Source organism: Pseudonaja textilis, chromosome 18 (assembly GCF_049901715.1).
Source record: "Pseudonaja textilis isolate UNSWEBS1 chromosome 18, rPseTex1.2, whole genome shotgun sequence".
Classification (NCBI taxonomy): domain Eukaryota; kingdom Metazoa; phylum Chordata; class Lepidosauria; order Squamata; family Elapidae; genus Pseudonaja; species Pseudonaja textilis.
Window position 1 is genome coordinate 1,383,589 of NC_142007.1, and position 22,260 is coordinate 1,405,848.

General features: G+C 50.8%; 1 protein-coding gene across 3 annotated transcripts in view; it reads right to left on the reverse strand.

Moving 5' to 3' along the window:
* Positions 1 to 22,260, reverse strand: part of VPS13D (vacuolar protein sorting 13 homolog D) — a 74,254-nt gene that overhangs the window by 41,214 nt on the left and 10,780 nt on the right. For 2 of the 3 annotated variants that reach the window (XM_087915193.1, XM_087915194.1), the window contains exons 13-40: positions 21,878 to 22,057; positions 20,885 to 21,015; positions 20,300 to 20,372; positions 19,657 to 19,821; positions 19,003 to 19,133; positions 18,357 to 18,489; positions 15,138 to 17,363; positions 14,667 to 14,815; positions 12,786 to 13,832; positions 12,610 to 12,700; positions 11,844 to 11,970; positions 11,295 to 11,475; positions 10,506 to 10,688; positions 9,694 to 9,913; positions 9,335 to 9,545; positions 8,292 to 8,463; positions 7,375 to 7,481; positions 6,455 to 6,664; positions 5,953 to 6,221; positions 5,465 to 5,598; positions 5,202 to 5,357; positions 4,259 to 4,475; positions 3,324 to 3,398; positions 2,681 to 2,887; positions 2,269 to 2,358; positions 1,780 to 1,920; positions 939 to 1,061; positions 309 to 383 (exon numbers count right to left, since the gene is read on the reverse strand). In XM_087915193.1, coding sequence (XP_087771319.1) covers positions 309 to 383; positions 939 to 1,061; positions 1,780 to 1,920; positions 2,269 to 2,358; positions 2,681 to 2,887; positions 3,324 to 3,398; positions 4,259 to 4,475; positions 5,202 to 5,357; positions 5,465 to 5,598; positions 5,953 to 6,221; positions 6,455 to 6,664; positions 7,375 to 7,481; positions 8,292 to 8,463; positions 9,335 to 9,545; positions 9,694 to 9,913; positions 10,506 to 10,688; positions 11,295 to 11,475; positions 11,844 to 11,970; positions 12,610 to 12,700; positions 12,786 to 13,832; positions 14,667 to 14,815; positions 15,138 to 17,363; positions 18,357 to 18,489; positions 19,003 to 19,133; positions 19,657 to 19,821; positions 20,300 to 20,372; positions 20,885 to 21,015; positions 21,878 to 22,057 — 7,224 coding nt within the window. The remainder of the gene's footprint in view (positions 1 to 308; positions 384 to 938; positions 1,062 to 1,779; positions 1,921 to 2,268; positions 2,359 to 2,680; positions 2,888 to 3,323; positions 3,399 to 4,258; positions 4,476 to 5,201; positions 5,358 to 5,464; positions 5,599 to 5,952; positions 6,222 to 6,454; positions 6,665 to 7,374; positions 7,482 to 8,291; positions 8,464 to 9,334; positions 9,546 to 9,693; positions 9,914 to 10,505; positions 10,689 to 11,294; positions 11,476 to 11,843; positions 11,971 to 12,609; positions 12,701 to 12,785; positions 13,833 to 14,666; positions 14,816 to 15,137; positions 17,364 to 18,356; positions 18,490 to 19,002; positions 19,134 to 19,656; positions 19,822 to 20,299; positions 20,373 to 20,884; positions 21,016 to 21,877; positions 22,058 to 22,260) is intronic. The other variant, XM_087915195.1, reaches the window with a different exon arrangement.

Here is a 22,260-nt window from a genome sequence, read left to right on the forward strand (position 1 = left end):
CTATCTATCTATCTATCTATCTATCCACACACACACACACACACACACATGTTTTCTTAAGTTTTTGTGGGTATTTATATGTATGGCATTCAGCTTTGTTTGGGTTTTTTCCCACGTCATTCTAGTTGTGCTTTTGAAGTTGTAGCAACGTCTCGGCAGAATCTCATCTGCCATCATCAGGCTTCTGTATTGTGTTCGTTTATATATATATATATATACATATAAAATTAAAATATCTGTGGGGAAACCAAGCGTCAGAAAAGCAAGGAAAAAGAGGAGAAAGCACCTGGAATTTGGGGATACGATACCTCTAGCATACATCTGGTGTTCTAGGTTAGTCAGACTGGCTGTGCTCCTAGTTCTAAGGGAGGCAAGTGGGAGGCCTGGCAGACAGGAAAGACAACGTTAGCGAGAAAAAGGGGGAAAAAAGGCAGGTCAGAAGGCAAGACAGAGGTCAGCCCAACGGTCACAAGTGGGTGGTGGGTGGGAATAGGTTCCTTCGGACGGCTTTCGCCAGGCTGGGTCCACTTGGGACTACAATTCCCAGCCTTGAAAACTGCGTGCGACTCCCGACTGGGGCTTGTAGTTCTACGGATCCGAGTTGGGGAACCGAACCCGGATGAAGAGGCGAGACCCAAAAAGGGGGGAGAGGGGAAAATAAAAAGGGCCACTCAGAAAGGCGCCTCGTCCTTCGGGCATCCCGGGCAGTTCCCCAAGATACAACCGTTCGTTTAGTGACGGCGGCATTGAGAAAAGGCCCTCGGGACTCTTTTAGGGAGGGATTGGCCGGGGAGGGGAGGGAACGGCATTTGTAGAATGGGGTGGGTAGGTGGGGGGTGGGGGTGGTCTTAAGCATCCGACAGAATGCCTTGCAGGCTGGTTAAGGGGGCCATATCCGTGCTGCAGGCATCAAGGCTGTGCGGGTGGGGGGTCCACACCTTGCCTGAAGGAAGGCGGGTCCACCGAGGAGCCCACCCAGTCCTCGGATTCCACCTCCGTCGTTTCTTTCTCCTGACTGCAGTAATCGGCCATCCAGGACTGCTTGGTGCTGGCATATTGCTCTGGGAAAGGAGACAGACAGAGAGCCATGAATGGAGGGAGGGAGGGAAGGAAGAAAGAGAGGGAGGAAAGGGAGGGAGGAGGGAAGGAAGGAGGGAGGAAAGGAAGGGAGGGAAGGAGGGAGGGACGAAAAGAAGGAAGGAAAGGGAGGGAGGAAAGGAAGGAAAGAAGAGAGAGGAGGGAGGGAGGGAGGGAGGAAAGGAGGGAGGGCAGAAAGGGAGGGAAGGAAGAAAAGGAGAGATGAAAAGAAGGAAGGAAGGAAAGGGAGGGAGGGAGGAAAGGAAGGAAAGAAGGAAGAGAGGAAGGGAGGGAAGGAGGAAAGGAAGGAGGGAGGGAAGAAAGGGAGAGAGGGAGGAAAGGAAGGGGGAAGGAAGGAAGGAGGGAGGGAAGAAAGGAGGAAGGGAAGGAGGAAGGAAGGAAAGGAGGAGGAGAAGAAGGAAGCAAGGAGGTAAGAAAGGGAGGAGGAGGGGGAGAGAAAAGCAAGGAAGGAGGGAAGGAAGGAAGAAGGAAAGGCAGGGAGAGAGGAAAGGAAGAAAGAAAGGAAGGGAGGGAGGGAAGGAATGGAAGATGGGAAGGAAGGGAAAAAGGAAGGAGGAGAAGAAGAAGGAGAGAAGGAAGGAAGGAGGGAGGGAGGCCCCCTTCCACACAGCCGGGACCGCAGCTTTACGCCGTTCTTCCACCTGCGACAGGACAGGAGGCCTCCTGGCCACAACCACCTACCGATTAACCTGGAGGTGATGTTGACATCCAGGCGGTGCTTCGCCTTGACTTCCAGCTTCAGCCGAGACGGGTGGAGGCGGCTGGCTGGCTGCCGTTGCCAAAAGACGGAGCAGGGCCAAGGCTCAACGAAGGGCTCCCAGCCTCGGGGAAGAAGAGAAAGGAAGAGAGGCCCTCAGGGTGCTACGCAGAGCCCAGGGCTCAGAAACCGGGCGGCGGGGAGTTCTAGTCCCGCCCTTCGACGTGCCTTTGGGCCAGCCACTTTCCCCTCAGCCCCGGGAAAGGAAGCAATGGCGTTCTGGTTGCCAAGCCGGGCAGCGGCTGAGTGAACTTTCCGGCCCCCGTTGTTAAGCGGATCTTTGCCGTTGTTAGTCACGGGTTGCTAATAAGTGGCCTCGGGGCCGTTTCTTTTTTTTAAACTCCAAACGGTCACTCAACGTGAACGGCTGTTAAGTCGAGGACCGGCTTGTTTCGCTAGCGGCCGAGCCTTACCGGAAAGTTCCCGGTTGTAATAGTCTCCGGAGAGCGTGAAGTGAGCGTAGCCTTCCGGGCTGGCCCTCAAATGCTGGAGGAAATTCAAACCTGTAAGGAAAGGAGGATCCGTCAGTGCTGAAAGTTCGAATCTCTAGGAAAGAATAAAATGGAAAGTTTAAAAGGTAAAAGTGACTCCGGTCAAACAAAGATTCCTCACTACCTTTGTGGTCGAAAGTCCCTCTTCTGGGCTGAAAAATAAGTTTTTGAGCTTTCCTGAAATATCCATTAATCGGGGCAGGTTTGTTAAGAAGAGACCGGACAGCCCTTTGTCTGGTATGGTATCGGTTTTTTTTTCCCTGCCTGAGTAGGTGGGGTTGGGCTAGAAGACCTCCAGGGTCCCTTCCGAGCCTAGCATTTCACAAACACTTACGGGAAAAGGTCAGCTCCGCCAAAGGAACGTCGCAGTCCATGCAGTCGTCAATGAAACAAATGCAGATGTTTTCAGCTTTGACTTCCACCCCGGAGACCAGCCGAAGAGCCCTGGAGCTCTGCCCGTCCGTGCTGCAAGACTCGAACCCGGAGCGCTTCAGAGGCTCGGCGTTCTTGAAGAGCCAGCTGGCGGCTTTCTTCAGCTGACCTGACCGATAAGAGTGATGAAGGAGGCCGAAAGACAGTTTAGTAGGGCTTGTTTTAAAAAACCAGGGGGTCCTCGACTTACGACGGCCCCCCAAAACGTCTCTTCATTAAGTGAGAGATTGGTTACGAGCGTTTATAAGTGTGAAAAACGGCCCCGCAAGTCCCTTTTTCCCCCCAGTGTCATTGTAACTTTGAATGGTCACTAAATGGAACAGTTGCAACTTCAAGGACTTCCAAAACAAGCACAACCTCCCTTGTGGTCTTTAAGTTGAGGACTGTGTCTAGTCGTTAAGTAGAACCCAGCAAAGAAAGGCTGCAAGAATTATCATCCCGGTTAACAAACCATCGTTTCAGCGATTTATTCTGGTCGGAGACGATTGTGCAGGGTTTTTGTTTTTGGCTTTGGTTATAACAACACTTCTACACAAGTAACACACCTTGGCAATCCAGCAGAGCCTTCCGACAGTCGTCCAGGCTGAATCCCAGTTCCTGCAGGCGGGCCAGCTGCACTTCTGGAAGGAAAACACAGGTCACAAATTCAAGGGTTTGATTCCGTTCGCTGCGATTTTGCTTTCCAGGAAGTTTCTACTTTTAAAAAAAATAAAAATAAATAAATGGAGAACTCTGCCAATTCTTTGTCCTCGACTTACGATGATGATGGAGCCTGAAAGAAGAAGGAGGGGAAAGAGGAGGAGGAGGAGGAGGAGGAGGAGGAGGAGGAGGAGGAGGAGGAGGAGGAGGAGAAAGAGAAGGATGAGAAAAAGGAGGAGGAGGAGGAGAAAGAGAAGGATGAGAAAGAGGAGAAGGAGGAGGAGAAAGAGGAGGAGGAGGAGGAGGAAAGGAGGAGGAGGAGAAAGAGGAAGAGGAGAAGAAGGAGGAGGAGGAGAAAGAGGAAGAGGAGAAAGAGGAGAAGGAGGAGGAGGAGAAAGAGAAGGATGAGAAAGAGGAGGAGGAGAGGAGGAGGGGGCAGGAGGAAGAGAAGGAGGAGGAGAGGAGGAGGAAGATGAGGAGGAAGAGGGAAAAGAGGAAGAGGAGAAGAAGGAGGAGGAGGAGAAGGAAAAGATGAAAAAGAAGAAGAAGAGGAAGAGAAAAAAGAGGAAGAGGAAGGAGGAGGTTCACTTAACTGCCGATTCCCGTACGGCTGTGGCAAGAGAAAGTCATAAAACGGGACAAAACTAATTTCTCGCTGTCTGGCTTAGCCGCACTGATTTGGGGCTCAGCTGCCGTCGTAAGTCAAGTGGCCACATTCCAACGAACGACGCCGATGGTCCGAAATTTGGGCTCCGGCCGAGCAGCACGGCGCGGGGGACGCGAGGCCAGAGGGAGGGAGGGAGGGAGGGAGGGAGCCTCCGTTTGAAACCGACGTTCCTACCAAGGACCGGATCCAGGGCCCGTTTCGCTGCCTCCGTCCGTTCGGTGGTCGCTCCCGGATTCTCGCTGAGGCCAGAGGAGCCGGAAGGGGACGGAGGCTCTGCGGCCGGAGGGCTGGGCAACACCCCGCTGGTCTGCTTGGAGATGGACTTGGCGATGGCCAGAAAGAGCTGGATGTCGTTGTAAGAGAGGCGGATGTCGAGGGTTTGCAGCTGGATCTGGGATGGAGGGGGGAAATAGCAGCTGTGAGAAGGAAAAAAAGACCCCCCCCTCCCCAAATTGGATGCGCAAAGGGATATTCCACACGGCTGGGAAAAGCCTGACTCTTCCAATCAATCAATGAGCTGGGGGGACGGGAACTTGGAGGTCTTCTAGTCCCACCCCTTGCTGAGGTAGGAAACCCTAGAGAATAGGAATCAATCTATCAATCAATCAGAATAGAGCTGGAAGGTCCCTCGGAGGTCTTCTAATCCAACCCCTCGACCGTTCCAGAGAAGTGATTGTCCCATCTCTTCTTAAAAGCCTCCAGGGATGGAGCAACCCACCACTTCTGGTGGCCAGCTGTTCCACTGGTTAATTGTCCTCCCTGTCAGGAAATTCCTCCTTAATTCCAGGTTGTTTCTTTCCTCGACTAGTTTCCATCCCTTATTTCTTGTCCTTTGGAGAGAATAAGTGGACCCCTCCCTCTTCTTGGGGGCAGCCCCCCAAATCCTGGGAGGCTGCTATCGTGTCCCCCCCTAAATCCTTCTCTTCTCTACACCCGGCCAAACCCAAATTCTGCCACCATTCTTCCGATGTTTTTGTCTCCGGGCCTTTAATCATCCTAGTAATTTGCTCTTCTCTGCGCTTTTTCCCGAACTCTCAACCTCTTTTTTCCCCCCTAATTTCTCTTTTCACTTATTTCCAAGGCGGGAACACTTTCGGGGGGTGGGGAGGGACCTCACCTCTAGAAGGGGAGGGAAGTCTCCCCCGTTGAAAGCATCCAAGAGACCCGATCCGTTTGGGTAGGAAGAATTCCCCACCAGCTCAAGCTGGATGAAGGCCGGATCCAGGATGGAGAGCGCCGTTTCCTGCTCGTTGCCCAGGCGGCAGGAGAAAACCTGGAAGAGCAGAATTCGACCTGTAGACCCCCTTGGGAGGCTACCTTGCCTGGAGGGGGGACTGGAAGGAGGGAGGGGCAACCCGGGTGGCAACCTAGCGTTCTCACCTCGATGCCCGACAGGCTGCCGGAGAAAGGATGGTCGACCACTTTGGGCTTGTACGTCAGGACCGTCGTCCCCTTCAGAATGACGGCATTGGTGTCGGAGCAGGTCATGTCTTCGACCACCACGAATTCCGTATCTGCAGGAGGGGAATGGAAGGGTTGGAGGTGGCAGGGTGGAAGAACTGGGAAGAGGAGGAGGAGGCCACCCCCCGCCCATAGATCTTGAATAGAAGAGGATAGAGCCGGAAGAGACCTTGGAGGCCTTCTAGTCCAGCCCCCTGCTCAAGCAGGAGACCCTGGACCATTTCAACCGACCGACTCGAATAGGTCGCTTTGCAAATAATTAGCTGGGGTTCACAGACCAAGCCAAATCCAGGGGATAGTTTGCCCCAGGTGTGGCCTTCGGCACCTTCGCCGAGCTTCGTTTTGTTCCACAAGCCACGATTAAGCCAACCAGGTTTCCCCGGTGGGAACCCCCTCCCCCCCCTTACCGGTTACGTTGACCTTGACCTCCAGCTGTTTCTCCGTGGAGATCTGGAGCGAAGAACGCTTGGTGACTATTCCGCACTTGACGGCTTTGGGGATGACGGCCGCCGTTTCGGCCCCCAGGCTGCGCTGGCGGGCAGGAGGCGGCGGGGAGGGCCTCTTGGGGTCGCTGGGGGTTTGGAGGAAGTCGTGGACCAGCACCAGCCAATCAAAGATCAGGAAGACGCGGAGGTTGTTCAGGACCACCGTGAAGGAGGAGGAGTCCTTGGTCGACCTGGAAGGGAGGAAAGGAAGCGGCTGGTTAGCGCAAACGGTAATGAGGCAGTTTCCTTCCTTCCTTCCCTCTCTTTTCCTTTCCTTCCTTCTTTTCCTCCTCCTGTCCCTCCCCTTTCTCCTTCCTTTCTTCCCTCTCTTCTTCCATATCCTTTTTTCCTTCTCCCTTCCTTCCTTTCGTTCTTCTCCCTTCCTTCTTTCTCTACCTCCTGGGGACCGGAAGCTTCCTTTCACCTGTAATGCAACTCAATCTGGATTGCCCCTTGAGAATGGTTGTTCTTTGAAGGCTGGAAAATGCAGTTGAAGACGTTGGGCGTTCCCGCAGAGGCCCTCTGCCCTCCGTATCGCGTGTCGAAGGCCATCATGGAATGGGAGACCAGGTTGATGGATCGCGTTTGATTGGAGAAACTCTCAAAGAGCAGCTTGGATTTTTTAAAGTCAAACCTAAACCAATTTGAAGGAGGGAAGGGGGAAAGAGAGAGAGAGAGAGAGGGAGAGACAAGAGATGAGAGGAAGGAGAGAGAATATATATGTATGTGTGTGTGTGTTCGGGTATTTTCCCACGTCATTGTAGTTGTGCTTTTAAAGTTGTAGCAATATTTCGGCAGAATCTCATCTACCATCATCAGGCTTCTGTATTGTGTTTGTGAGCGTATATATACATATAATATATATACGTATACATATAATGATACATATACATATATATATACACACACACACACATACATACATACATACACACACACACACACATTTGTTTTCTTAATACCATACATGTACCATACATATCTGAATACCATACATACATACATATATATACACACATACACACACATATACATATATTTATCCAGATTAATTTGATTAATCTTATTATTTAACAATTTTAATAATTATCTTCATTAATTATCTTAAGGGACATTTTTTCCCTCGTGCCATCAGGCTGCCGAAAACCTAACTCTCGCAGTGCTGTTCAATGTAATTTCCTGCATTTATTTCATTTTATTTTGGAAAAGTTTATATTTGCCTTTCTTGCATTACCCCAAGCCCTAGTCCGATTACTACAGTGTTCCCCCGTGTAGTAGGGCTGCAGCAGGTTCCTCCCCCGAAAGCCGAGCTGTGCTAAGATCCGTGAGAGGGATCCACCATACCTGGCCAGGGAGCTTTGCTGGAGCTGAGGGCTGGTCAGTTCCAGACTCACGTTGACCATGTCAATGAGGAAGGACAGGCAGGTGTAAACCTCGCCACTCAGCACCGTCTGGAAGAAGGAAAAACGCTCAACTCTTGAACATAACACTTTTGTGCCGGTGTTTACCAGCTTTGCTGAATTCTGAACTGGGAAGCAATTCCAACCCCAAAGTCCAGCTGACACATTATGTACCCCTCAAGTTTTCTTTTGCAGGTTTTATACAAGGGAGGAGAGAAGGCAAAAGAGGAGCTGAAGGAAAGAGGGAGGGAAAGGAGGAGGAAGAAGAGAAGGGGAGGGAAGAAGGGAGGAAGGAAAGTACAGACAGAGGGATGAAGGAAGGGAGGCGGGGAGAAAGGAGAAAAGGAAGGAGGGGAGGGAAGGGAGAAGAGGAGAGGAGAGAAGGAAAAGGAGAAGGGAGAGAGAGGAAGTATAGATGGGGGAAGAAGAAAGGGAGGGGGGAGAAAGGAGAAAAGAAAGGAGAGGGAGGAGAGAAGGAGAAGAGGAAGAAGAGAAGGGGAGGGAGGGAAGAAATATAGATGGAGGGAAGAAGAAAGGGACGAAGAAGAGAAGGAGGGAGGAAAAAAGGAAATAAATGAAGAACTAACACAGGGACTGGCTGCTTCCTTTCACTGGGGGCTGAACTGTAATTAATTTTTTTTTTTAATGCTTTCCACAATATAATAATGACATATCACAGCAGGGACCCTGAAACTTTTCAGCCTCTTTTTAGGATTGTTTCTGATTTAATCTTTCGGCACCCCGAACCCCAAATCACACCGCTGATATTTTCATTCTTAAGTTTTGAACTGGAATTAAGAAGAAGCTTGACGCGCAATTAAAACAAAGACAAACCAAAACCGAAACGAAACACCATCTCACATGTATTCGAGGGTCCTGCAAGTCGTAAGGCCGTATGAACTCCTCCACGGGTTCCCCCAAATTGTTCTCCAAGAGACCCCGAACGAGCTTGTATTTACTCAGATCCAGAGAACAGTGGACTGAAGAGACAGTGCCGTGGACAGAGATATCCGGCACGGCGTGGCTGATCTCCCTGGATGCGGGGGACGGGGGGACGGGACGGGGACAAACAAAAACAGACCACCTTTGTGGCACAACCATCATCCGACAACTCAATGGAAGTACAGGTATCCCGTCCCCCCCCCAAAATACAACCTACCCTGAAAGTAAGTCCTAGCGTGATTTTTACACCTGCACCCAGTATAAGCCCGAATTAAGATCCCACCCACTCCAGAGTGGATGGGTAAAAATTAAGCCAGGGTGGGGATGGGGAGGTAGTGGAGCTGCCCTACTACTTACCTTTGTACAGGTGCAGCCGGGCCTCGCACACCCCGACACCTGCCTGGCCGGCCCATTTCTTCTGCAGCCGGCAAGGCTTTCCCCAAGGCCTCTGGAGCTGAGAACAAAGCTCTGGATCGATCCTATCGGCTGCAGAGGCCTTCAGGAAAGCCTTGCCGGCTGCAGAAGAAGGGGTGTGTGTGTGTGTGTGTGTGTGTGAGAGAGAGAGAGAGAAAGAAAGAAAAAGAAAAGAAAGAAAAAGAAAGAGAAAGAAAGAAGGAAGGAAGGAAGGAAGGAAAGAAAGAAAGAAAGAAAGAAAGAAAGAAAGAAAGAAAGAAAGAAAGAAAGAAAGAAAGAGGCTTCAGGGTTGACAGCTGTGCTAACACCTCAGCTGATTTTGATTCTCTGCCTCTGTTTATGCAACCAAGGATCGTATTGGCTTTTTTGGCTGCTGCCGCACACGGCCGGCGCAGGTTTAAGCGATCGCCCGCTGGGACTCCAAAGCCCATCTCATTTTATTACTGTTCTTGAGCCAGGATTCGCCCAATCTGGACTCGTCCCCGAAACCCCAACCCGGAAGCAGGCCAGACGGGGACCTGAAAATGCTGGGAAAGGCACCACCTCACCTGTCCAGGTTTCTTTCCACTTGCAACTTCAGCCTGAAAGGCTCCGCGAGGAAGCTGCCTCCCGCCTGCCGGATGACGAAAGACGGGAAGGTCAAATCCACCGAAGCGTCCGGGACGGGCTGGGAATATTCGCGGGAGTATCGTTCCGCGGCGAAGATGTCCATGTCCTGCAGGTCAACCGTGATGCAGTCCAGCAGGCAGGGCTGCTCCTCTGCAAAAGAGCCAGCCGGGGGGCTGGGCGTCATTGATACTGTTCCCTAGCTGGGTCGTGAAACGTCTGCAAGAAAACCACTTTCTCTCCTCCAACAGAGAGAGGAGGAGGAAGGAGGCTCTCTCGAAGTAGCAGCTCCCTCACTTACCAGGACTATCCGTCGACAACCAAGGAGAGGATGGGGCCGGATCTGCCCCGAGTTCTGTCTTGTGCTCGCTTTTTTGACCACCGACAATCGATTCCGAAGAGGACTCTTTGGTGGGCAAACCTTCCGAGAAATGGGGGGCTTTCTTGGATTCCTCGCCACTTGGAGTTTTCTTCACGTTATGCTTTGGGGCCCCCAGCGGTGGGGAAAACAGAATGGGATCCTAATTTTTAAAAAAAGGGAGTGTGTAAATTAGCAATTTGGTTTTTGTTTTGTTTTGTTTTTTTAAATTGAGTCTTCACAGCAAGGCCCTTCTGCAGACCTATCCTATAGCTCCCCCCCCCAAAATTAATAAATTAAAAGGCACGCCGTACGGGCACAACCAACCAAACCAAACTCTAAAACTACTTTTTTTTTTCTTTTCCTGAATTCTGCAGCTTTTAGGAAGGTTAAATTTTGGAATTTAGAGTTCTGTTTTTTGGGAACTCTAAAAATATAACTCAAAAAAAACCCAAAATGGAAGCCTTAAGGGAGATCGCTTTAGGTTCTGCCCATTTCAGAAGCAACTCAAGACCGACGCAGAATCCCGCGAAAGCTCTCAGTTTGAACCATGGAACACCTGCCCCCAGACAGGTAGGTAAAATACCTTCCATAGAACAGGATCCTTACACACCTTGGCTTGCAAAATGGAATCCTCCAAAGAAGGTAAAAAAAAAAAAAAAAACGGGAGAAAAATTACACGCGGGTCGCTTTTACGGTTTTCCTAAACGGCCACAAGGCTCTCGAGAAACGGAAGGAACGGCGGGACGGCTCACCTTATCTTTGAGCGAGAACGTAGCAGAAGTGCCTGCCAGCAGGAAGCAGTTCTTGATTTTGAGTTTCCCCAGATTGGCTACGATAAGCTGGCTGGATCTGGAGCTTTCCGGAATGAGAAGGACGGGGGCACCGGCTTCGATGTCCAGGAGGATTCTGGCTGCTCGCTGGGCCTGGTCTCTCACCTGAAGGAAGGAAAGAAGGAAGGAAGGAAGGAAGGAAGGAAGGAAGGAAGGAAGGAAGGAAGGAAGGAAGTTAGTTTTAATTATAGGCCACTGGTGACTTTCCAAGCTACCTCAAGGAGAGACATCCAGATCGTGGTTGTCCCAAAGGGGCTTTTTCGAGAGGCAACTGGACTCCCTTGGGTTTTTTCTTTGAAACTATAAACTAAAAATAAAACTAAACTGAACTAAAACTAAAAGTCAACTCAAAGGAAATTAAAACTAAACCTAAACTAAACTTATAACTAAACTGGATTAAAAACTGAACTGAACTAAAATTAAACTGATCTAAACGTAAACTGAACCAGAGGTGGGGATTCAGCAGGCTCCGACCAGTTCTGGAGAACCGGTAGCAGAAATTTTGAGTGGTTCGGTACCCCACCTCTGACTGTCCCCGCCAACCCCACCTCTTCTCTGCCTCCCATTGAGTCCCAGCTGATCGGCTGGGTCTCCTTTGGTTGCCCTGCCCAGGAGAGCGGAGCTGGAAAGCAGGTTAGTGGGGTGGGGAGGGAAATGAGGATTTTGCAGTATCCTTCCCCTGCCGCGCCCACCCAGCCTCGGGCTACGCACCGTTTGCCCCTCCACGGCCGCCCTCTGACGGCCCAGGACGTCCTGCAGCTGTGTAAAATGCTGGATGAAGGAGACGACCTCCGCTTGGAAGCGCTGGGTGTGAATGTACTGCACCGAAGCCATCCGCAGGCTGACCCGCACATCGCACTCCCTCTGGAGGGTCACGTCCGGCCGGCCGTACCTTGTGGGGGCGAAATCAGACGATTCGGTCATGCTTTTTTCTTTTTAACCCAAGAGGATTTCTCCTGGATCTTTAGTGGGAAGGAAGGAAAATAGGGAGGGAAGAAGGCAGGCAGGCAGGCAGGAAGCCCTGTTCTCACTAGGCTCTGCCTCCGTTGCTCAGAAAACAGCAGGTAATTATTCGCCTCCAAGACCTCTCCAAAATCAAGAGACCCCCTTGCTAGTTTCCCGAGCCACCGGGAAATATCGTACCCCAGTTTCACTCCCCGCGCCCTCGCTCCTCGTCGGTTAGCCAAGATGGGACCCCTGGCAAAACTTTTAAGAAATAAAAACAAACCCAGCTCAGAAAAGGAGATTCAAACCACCTACTTGTGGACATGGAAGATGAGGGCCTCTTCTCCGCTGGTCGTGAAGCGTTCTCGGTACAGCTCTCCGTGGGAGGTGAGGTCGCTTAAGGATAAACTCCCGATGCTTCCCCGGAAGGTCAAATCGCCTTCTGCAAGAAGAAAAGGTCCCACCCTGGGGTTGGCTGAACTGGGATTCATGGACTAAAACCCCAGTTTGCCACTGTTCTCCAACACAGTATTATTTTTATTTATTTATTTATGTATATGTTTTTCTTGGGTGTATAAAAGTGCTTAATAAAGAGTGTACTGTCTGGGTCAATTTACTACTACTACTATTATTATTATTATTATTATTATTATTATTATTATTATTATTATTATTATTTATTGCTGGCAGCAACCCAAATCAACCCATCAGTGCCAGTTAATAATATTTGTCATATATTTTTAAATGTTCAGTTGACTGAGTTTCATGTTTAATGAATAAAGTATATAATAATAATAATATCAATGCTATTTATTTATACATAGCGATTCTGAAGTTGGAGGCGGGATAAATTTAAGAGAGAGATCTGAATCTCATTTCTTTTCCACTGGCGTTTTAAGCATCAATTCTGCCCAATTTTCGACGGGATGCTTTAGGGGTAGAGAAGCCACTTGCTGTGTGGTTAAAGGGGAGCGATTTTTACGGGCCAGGAAGGACTCTGAAAGGTAGGATACAAACCTCCCACTCCACCCAAGGGTTACTGAGTTGACAAGCACATACCTTGCGGGTAATTCAGACTCACCTGTCGTCTCCATGTGAGTGACGAGTTTGGATACGCTGGCTTTGGCCAGTTCATTGGTGGCCTTATTCAGCACCATGGACAGAGAGTGGACCTGTTTTAAAAAGGAAAGAATGACCAATCAGATCCAGGCCTCTTTTTTCGAAATAAGCGGGATAACTTCCTGCCTGCCTACCTACCTTCAGGTCCAGCTTGGAATTTACCGACTCCTCCGGCGCCTCATCGTCCGTCGAGGGGTTCGACTCCGATTTCGTGGTCTGCTGGACGCCCCCGCTCGACGTCGCCTTGACGCCGTGATTCTCGGCCGTGGAGCCGATGCTGAAGAAATCCAGGATCATCACCCAAGTCTGCAGGGTGACGAGGATGTCCAGGCAGTTGAAGTCGATGTCCACGCTGCGGTTGATCCGGTTGTGGCGCGAGGCGAACTCCGGGTGCCTCTTGTCCACCAGGAGGACGTTGATGTGCACCAAGGAGTCGTCGAAGTTGCTCCTTCCGGAGGCCGCGGCCGGCCCTCTGTCGGTGGGGGAAGGCGGAGGGGTCAGCGGGCAGCTCTCCTCGTCCTCTTTGGGGTGCTTCGGCTGGGAGAGGCAAGAGGGCCGCTGGTAGAACTGGAAAACGTTGGGGGCTTCCTCCATATGGGAGGGGAGAGAGCGAGGCATGTCTGGGTACTCCACGTTGGAGACCAGCGGGCAGGACTGGGAGAGGTACTCCTTATGGGCCAAGTTGGAAGGTTTGGGGGCCCCGTGGGAGACCATGAGGTTCTTGTACAGGGAATCGGGGTTCTTCACCAGGAGGTCCTCCATCAGCAGAGAACGCAAGGCGGTCTGGATGGACAGGGTGTGGGGGTGGTCCTTGGAGAACTCCACGTCGAAATCCTGGAAGGTCAAGCTGACCAGGCCTTGCGGGGCCCCCAGGGTCAGGTCGCCGCTAAGCTGGACCTGCAGCTGGGCGATGTGGAAGGTGGCTTGGATCTGAGTGAAAGGTTGGCGGGACCCCTGCGCCGGCGGGCCTTTGGCCTGGGCATAGGTCGCGTGGGTGAAGAAGCCGTTTTCCTTGCGGCCGGAGGAGAAATCGGCACTCAGGCTCCGGAGAGAGGACGGAGGAGAAGCCAAGCTGGAGTAAGTGGGCGATGGGAAGCTGGACGGAGGCTTGGTCAGGTCCTCGCTGCACACCAGGTTGTCCAAGGTCTGCATCACCTGCTCGTAGACGTGCTTGGCCAAAATCACCTGCGCGGTTTGGAAAGGAGCACAAGGGGACATGGATTTTGATGGAATCTCCGATTTGTCGTCGTTCGGGTGTCTAAACCCCAGTTACAAGGTGGCCACGGTGGAAGGACCTTCCAATACAAGGCAGACCTTGACTTGTGGCACGGTGGTCTAGAAGTGGCCTCTCCCCTCGCCATCGGGGGAGGCTGCGAGTTCGATTCTAGGGAGAGGCAAGATATTTCCCTCTCTGGGCACGCTGAGAATATATCTGCTGGGCGGGGGAAACTCCGTACTGGTGACAGGAAAGGCATCCGGCCAGTAAACACTCGACTCTGTTCAGTGGCCCCCCACTCTGCCCCAATGCGAGGGATTATGGGGTCATTAAACCAAGAACGACAAGAAGACATTTCACTTCTCATCCCAGAAGCTTCTTCCGCTCTGACAGGACGGTAAGGAATGGATTTCCAGAGAGGAAAAAATCGCAGGCGACATTTGCACCACTCAGGTGACCCCGAGGACACAGATAAACCTCCAAGCGGCCTCAACGACCTCTAAAAGGACGCAAATGACCAGCTGCCTGCAAGAAATATAAATCCTTCCCTTCCCCAACCTTCCGTCAGAGCGGAAGAAGCTTCTGGGATGAGAAGCAAAATGTCTTCAAAAGAAAAAAAACAACAACAACAAGAAAGTCCAAGTTGCTTCCTGAAAAAAATAAAAGCCCCTTTGGGATGTCTTTCTCGTTCTTCCTTGGGATCCCTTTCCAAGGAGCAAATATTTAGCTTAGCGGCTTCCGTTCCTCGCTGTGGAGGACGGAGCTGTGGAAAAGACGTGCGAGATTTCGGAGGTGGCTTTTACCTGCAGAGGGTTGACAAACTTCCCTTCGATCCTCATCAGGTTTGAAATGTTGACACCGTCACTTGGAGGGAAGGCCAGCTCCGCGCTGGGCTCCACTGGGATCTTCTCCAGGATGAAGTGGATGGTGGCGTTATTCAGAATGTGGAAAGCTGAAAACGGAAACGCTTTGTCGGATTGTTTGTTTCTCAACCCAAAGTGACTTTAAGGGGGTGTGGATTCCAGGACCTGGAATTGGCTGGGGGAATTCGGGGAGTTTATGACACACCTGGGAGGGGATGGGGGGGAGGGGAGGAAACAGGGTCCCCAGGTAACTGTAAAGGATATAGGCCAGAATTGGTTCCGTACAGGGCGGGGCCAGGATGTCGCCTCTAATTAGTCCTCGGACGTTTTTTGAAGCTGGGCTCGAGGATCACGGTTTAATGAGGGCGACGGCTGGAATCCTGACCCCGGCAGCCTTTCCCACAAACTTACCTTGGCCCTTGTGTAACGATTCGAAAAAATCGTGGCGGGTGAACTGGGACTCTTCCGGGTAGCCGCAGCTGGCGAAGCCGGGAGGGGAAGGCAACGGGGCGGACGCCTCCGACGGCGAGTCCTTTTTGCCCGCCAAGTGGCTGCAATTCAGCGAATACATCTTGATGTCTCTGATTTCCACCTGCAGGCTGTCGCTCCTCAGGTTGTCTTCGCCCGTCACGAAATTCTGGATGGATATTTGCCCTAAGTGACCAACCAGGAGTTCGGGGCTGCCCGGCTTGCGAGGGATGGAGACCACGGGCGACTCGATCTTCACGTTTAAGACCAGCTTGATGGTGTCTGTCTTGGGGTACACTGGGGCCTGCTCTTCCCCCTCCTCCTGTTCCAGGTTAAAGGGGTCTCTGGACCTGGGCGCCGTGTCGAAGAGGGACAGCATCTCACTGTACTCCGCCGTCTTGGTGGCCAGGACGGTGGTGACTTTGTCGGCCGCGCTCTTCAGCATGCCACGGAAATTCTCCTCCAGCTCGTCCAGGGACAAAGCGATCTCCTTCAGGAACTTGGCGGAGTGGTTGTAGTGTAGGGAGGCCATCTGGAGAAGGAGGGAGCACTCCACGGCGGACTGCTCCAGGAAGGTGAAGCAGAGCGCGTCGGGGAGGCCGCTGGTGTCCTCGAACTGGGGGAAGGCCGGCCTGGGGTCGCCCACGTCACGGATCAGGCTCTCGTACCGCTCTGTGTTGCCGATGCTGACCACGTACTGGTTCCTGACGTTGTCCTGGGTCAGGTCCATAAGGTGCAGGCAGCCCAGGGAGCCGTGGAGCTCCAGCCGGCGGCCCATGGAGACGTTCACCTTGGTGCCGCCGATGCTCGCCGTGGCGATTTTCCGGCCGAATTTCTCTCGGTTGGCCAAGGTGACCGTCCTGAGGAGGAGGACGTTCAGCCAGTGGATCTCCACGGCCACTTCGACGCTTTGGGAGTGGGTAGACTGGAAATTCTCCCACTCGCCGAGGGTCTTTTCCGCATCGGTCATCAAGGGCTGGGGGCTCCCGTCCTCCTTCTCCTTGGGGAAGGACTTCTGGAGGAAGCCGATCAGCTCGACAATGGTCTCCGGGTTGAGGATGATGTCCAGGTTGTTCATCTGGACAGTCAGCACCTGGAGGGAGCTGTCCAGGTTCATGGACGGGCACTCGGCGGTGACAAATTGGTATTCCAGCTTGATTAAGGATTCGTCCCGCGTCGACGAGGAGGACGATGCGCCGGAGAGTATCTTGGAGGCCAGGGTGCACTTCTCAGCGACGTCCCCGGCGAGCAGGTTCTCGCCGAGGCCATTGACGGGGGACTGTGCTTTGCTGTCACGCAGGCTCCCCGTCGGGAGGTCGAAACTCAGGTTCTTGTGCGACGCCATCAAGAGGTCGAAGTCGGCGCCGTAGGTCTGCATGGTGTCGACCAAGAGCAAGCCGTGGACGGTGAGGGAGACCTCGACGTCGTACGGCCGCTTCACGAAGTGAGCGTTGGTGCCGAACACCTTGAGCACCGAGATGTAGCGGCCGTTGCTCTCCACCGCCAGCTGCATGCAGTTCACCTGGAACTCTGCCAGGAGCAGCTGGGATTCCACCAGCACTTCTTTGGTGTGTTGCTCTACCAGGATGACGCTCTGGGTTAAGTTCACCATGGAACTGTGCAGGCTGGCGCGCTGTTCCAAGCTCGGCAGAGGAGCCACTTTCCCCACCTGCGAGGTGTCCCGGTCAGGGGTGCTTAGCCTGCCGAAACAATTGTTCAAGGCCACGATTTTGTCTTCGTTGATGTGTATCTTCAAATCGGGCAGATGGCCCGAGAGCACGGCTCCGGGGTACTTGGGGTCAGAAGTGTAGATCAGCCGGCGTTCCAGTTGTAAGTGGACGTTAAACTTCTCCACCACGTGAGTCGGGCCCACGTCGATGTCTTGGGCGTATTTCCAGTTGTCCTTCACCCGCCCCACCATGATCTGGAGATCCATGAAGGACAAGGTGTAGGTCTCGTACATTTCTTTGCTCATCAGGTGCGCCTGGAGTTGCTCTTCACTGATTTCCACACCCGGGAATTCTTTGCTGCTTTTGTCCTCTCCAGCCAGGTTGGGTTCAGGAGGTGGGCTGTTGGGAGGGGTGGCAAGAGGGGTCTTGTATTCGTCGTCGCTCAAATCGCTCAGCTCTAGGGATGGGCCGTCTCCCGGACTCTTCTTTCTGTGCTCCTCTAGAAAATGAGGGGAAGAAATTCAGCCACGTGATCTTGGATAAACACACACACACGGACACTGGTCTACGACCACTTGCCACGGCCAACTCGCCATGGTCAACTTTCCATGGTCAACTTTCCATGGTCAACTTGCAATGCCCAATTCATCATGGCCAACTCACCAAGGCCAACTCACCAAGGCCAAGTCTCCATGTTCAACTCACCATGGCCAACTTGCCATGGTCAACTTGCAATGCCCAACTCACCATGGCCAACTTGCAATGCCCAACTTGCCACGGTCAACTTGCAATGCCCAACTCACCATGGCCAACTTGCAATGCCCAATTCATCATGGCCAACTCACCATGGTCAACTTGCAATGCCCAATTCATCATGGCCAACTCACCATGGTCAACTTGCAATGCCCAATTCTTCATGGCCAACTCACCATGGTCAACTTGCCATGGTCAACTTGCAATGCCCAACTCACCATGGCCAACTCACCAGGGTCAACTTGCAATGCCCAACTCACCATGGCCAACTCACCATGGTCAACTTGCAATGCCCAACTCACCATGGCCAACTCGCTACGGCCAACTTCCCATGGCCAATTCATCATGGGCAACTCGCCATGGCCAAGTTTCCATGGTCTACTCGCCATGGTCAGCTCACTATGGCCAAGTCACCATGGCCAGCTTGCCATGGCCAATTCATCGCAGCCAACTCACCACGCCAGACTCACTGCGGGACAAGAGTTACACTAACATCGAAGAAAAGGTGGACTAGAATCTTGAAGGAAAGGATGCCAATGGAGAGGAAGAATGAAATGTCAGTGACAACACCTGAAATAATGTTTCCACTATTCTAAATAATTGAATTGAATTGCTGAATGGTCTCGTGGCCAGTTGATCCTGCAGCAAAGTTGGCCATGGCGAGTCGTCGTGTTCTGCAGAGAGTCTTTGATGGTAAACTCTTTCTAGAGAAACTCAGAAATAAGTTAGGAGCTCCCACCTTGAGAATTAGTGAGCAGCATTCTGCCCAAATCAATCACGACTAAAACAGGGTCTGAAAATTTGAAGTCGTCCGGGAAGATCACCTGAGGGGCAGAGATATCAAGGCAGATTGACCAGTGCCTGCTTTCTTCCTAAAAAAAAAGAAAAAAAAAGCAAAATTTGGTTCTCTTTCAAACGGTCCAAATGATTCTCTGAATATCAATCCAAAATTTAAAAGCACACGCCTAGAAACGTAGCTATAAAAAGCCAACCCAGAAACAGGTTTGCCAGCAAACAAACGTGTCTATTTCCTAGATAACAAATTCACAGGATGCACCAAGGGCGCCAACTTTAATCAGAATTGTTGATTTTAATAACACCGCCGCTATACTGAATTGCCCTCATTTGATGTAAAAGAATCCTGGAACAATCCATGGTTTACTGAAACACGGTAAGCCTAAAATCACGGTTTATAAAATGAAAACGGTTGATTTCCCCACAATTTGCTAAGCCCCAAATCTGAATATACTACAGGTTGGAATAATGTGCTTTTTAACCCAAACAGAGATTTTGTGAGGGGTCAAGGAGAAGACGCAACCATGTTATAATTCTCTCTCTCTCTCTCTCTCACACACACACACACACACACACAAAAGCCCACTCACAATAAAATCCCCAACAAGCAGTCGGTCAATGGTCTGGCGAATTTCAGCTTTGGTCTGCATCTTGAGCCTGTTGTATTGTCTTCGGGCAGCTTCGGCCACTCTCAGCTCCAGTTCAGACTGACACCCGAAACCTGCATTAAAAGGTCACCCCCCAAAAAGGCAATTGTTCTTGAGTGGCTCTGGTCCAAGAAGCAACGGAAGGAAACAAGGAGAATCAAGCCCACCGCCCTTAAAATTTCCACAGCAAATCATGGAAGCAACAGTGACTTGGCTATTTCATTCTTAGGAAAATTTCAACCGTAGTTTGTTTTTTCTGAAGCTTAAATAAAAATCTTTATTTTCTGCATACAAGCCCTGTCTTCTAGAATCAGGCTAAACCACATCCAAAGTTGGTTCACCCACTGGACTGCAAAGGGTGGCTTCTAAATCACATGTTTTGTGCAACATTATCAGGTCAGAACCGAAGAATGGAGGCATGGAAACGAAAGCATAACGTTCATGCTGAGAAATTTGACAAATGCTTCTTTATACCCACGTAATCCACGGTTTAACTTTCCAAAACAACCTTCGTTCTCTGGGTGGAAAATAACCTAGTTATAAAACGTAAGGAAAAATGAAAGAGATGGGAAAAGAAATCGACTAAGGAAGCTTCACCTGAGGAATGAACTCTTCCTTTGTAGAAAAAGTCAACTACTTTCTTAATGGCTTGAGGGTTGTAAATAATATTAAGGGGTTGAGTGCTGACTTCCAACCGCCTCTCAAAATTGCTGTGAGCTGGGTTTTTCTCATACAGCATTTCAAACACCGGGACAGGATCTTCTGCAAAGAGAAGAGGAAACAGTAAGGAAAAAGCAGGACTCACAGATGCAAAAAACAAAATAAAATAATAAAATAAAACAAACACATAGGTCACTCAAAGAAATGGGACAAACCGGAAGAGACAAGTCTCCAGCATCACTGGGCAGGTGACATCCAATTTAAATGCCATTGAGGGTCTGCTGAATAAATTTTAGCTGCTCTGAAAAATTAAAAATCTACCCACATATCCAGATCAACTTCTGGAACGTGGGATTTACGCCTCGCTTGCTTTTTCTAAGATCCCATGAGCTAAGAAGATGGGATCGATCCGATTCAAAGAGGTTGAAAAATGACACAAGAACCCACAAACTACAAATGTAAATCTACGAAGACGAATCTACGAAGACTAAAACGCGACTCTCTTCCTGTTCACGCTTTACAAGGGCCTGGATTGTTTGAAACCGCAAGTGGCAAAGGGCTGCCGAAAGGAAAATATTACCACTGCTCTGGTTGCTGGTGTCAGAAGATGAGGTCAGGAGGCTAACGGACGAGGCACAGCCGACTTCTTTCAGCTAGGAAGAGAAAAAGAGAGAGAGAAACTATATATTTATATATCAATCAAGAATATTCACAGCTCAGGGTTGAACTGTGGGGTTCCTGGGTGCTCTCTGAGCTTTGGGGTTTTCCTGCAGACATTTCATGACCCAACTAGGTAACATCACCAGGGCTAAAAGGAGGAGGAGGAGGAGGAGGAGGAGGAGGAGGAGGAGGAGGAGGAGGAGGAGGAGGAGGAGGAAGACCGTGGGGGTCCTGGGTGCTCTCTGAGCTTGGGGGTTTTCTTGCAGACATCTCATGACCCAACTAGGGAACATCATCAGTGCTAGAAGGAAGGGTTTTTTTTTTTTTTGTAAATTAAGGATTATCTGTAATCCCACAACATCTGAAAAGAGGCACTTTGGAGAAGCAGATTCGGGAGGCAGACAAGGCAAAAAAAACCCGTAAAATCGAGACGTAAAATCGAGGCCTTCCCTTTGCGAACATCAACAGGAAAACCTCATCACGCTTGACCCCGAGTTCGACGTACCGGATTCGGGAAGACCAGGACGGGGAATATGGTTCCTTCGGTCGCTAAATCCCGGAGGAAGAGGCTTCCAAGCTGCACTTTCAAGAGGGAGGAATTCCTACGAGGGAGCGTCTCTGCAAGGATGGTCACGCCTGAAAGCACAAGACCGGGGGTTTGAAGGAGGCTACTCAGGGGTGCAGGCGATGTAGCCCACGAAGGGAGGAAGCGGGAGGAAAAGGGGAAACAAGCCTTCGCGGAGTCTTAAAACTATGTTCCCAGGCAGCTCTTTCTGCCTAGGATACTCGGAGTCCCCGGTCCCGATAGGGGAGAAAGACCAGAGGAACGTGCAGAAAGCAGAAGGGGTGAGAAAATGAGGGTGTTAAAGAAAGGACTTCGGGGTTTTGTTTGGGGGCAGTTGTAAGTCAAAGGTAAATTAGGCCCTTACTCTGTGGTTACAACGTTGCTCCCATTTTTTTTTCCTATTCTCTTTCTCTCTCTCTCCATCCATCTGTATCCTGTCTATTTTATCTATCTTTATTTATCTATCCATCCATCCTATCTATCTTGTCCGTCTGCCTGCCTTTTTATTTCCATCTCTATCATCTATCTACCTGTCTGTCTATCTTGTCTGCCTACCTGCCTCTATCTGTTTATTTCCATCTCTTTCTCTATATCTATCCACCTGCCTGCCTGCCTGCCTGCCTGCCTGCCTATCTCTCTCTCTATCTATCTATCTATCTATCTATCTATCTATCTATCTATCTATCTATCTGCCTCTATCTGCTTATTCCATCTCTCTCTCTCATCTATCTATCCACCCATCTATCCCTATCTACCTGTATCTGTCTGTCTCTCTCTCTCTCTCTCTCTCTCTCATCTTCCTTCCTTCTGTCCTCCCTCCCTCTTTTCCTTTCCTTTCCTTTCCATCAAACCCATCCCCTGTACGGTATGGCCGGCCGCGTGCATGATCGAAGGCCGGCCTCCGTTTCCCAAGAGCCAAAGGGGACCGAGTACCCGAAAACTGCAGCCTCATGAAGGCCCTCTCGCTGTCCGGCCCACTTCTCTTCTCGGCGTGCGACAGCGTGACGGAGCCACCTTGCAACCACAGGTTGAGTTTCACCAGGACGTGGTCTCTCTTTGTGAAGGTATTGATACTGGAGACATCGGGAGCTGGATCGAAAAAGTCATCGGCTCCTGGTTTGGGGGAAGAAAAAAATAAAATCCAAGGAGTTAAAAAAAATAAATAAGATAAACCTAATTTGGTTTATGAAGTTACTAATTATCAATAGAAGGATGGGTTGAATTGTGAGGTCCTTGGTACTCTCTGAGCTTGGGGGCATTTCTTGAAGACGTTTCATCACCCAGCTAGGGAACATCATCAGTGCTGGAAGAGAGTG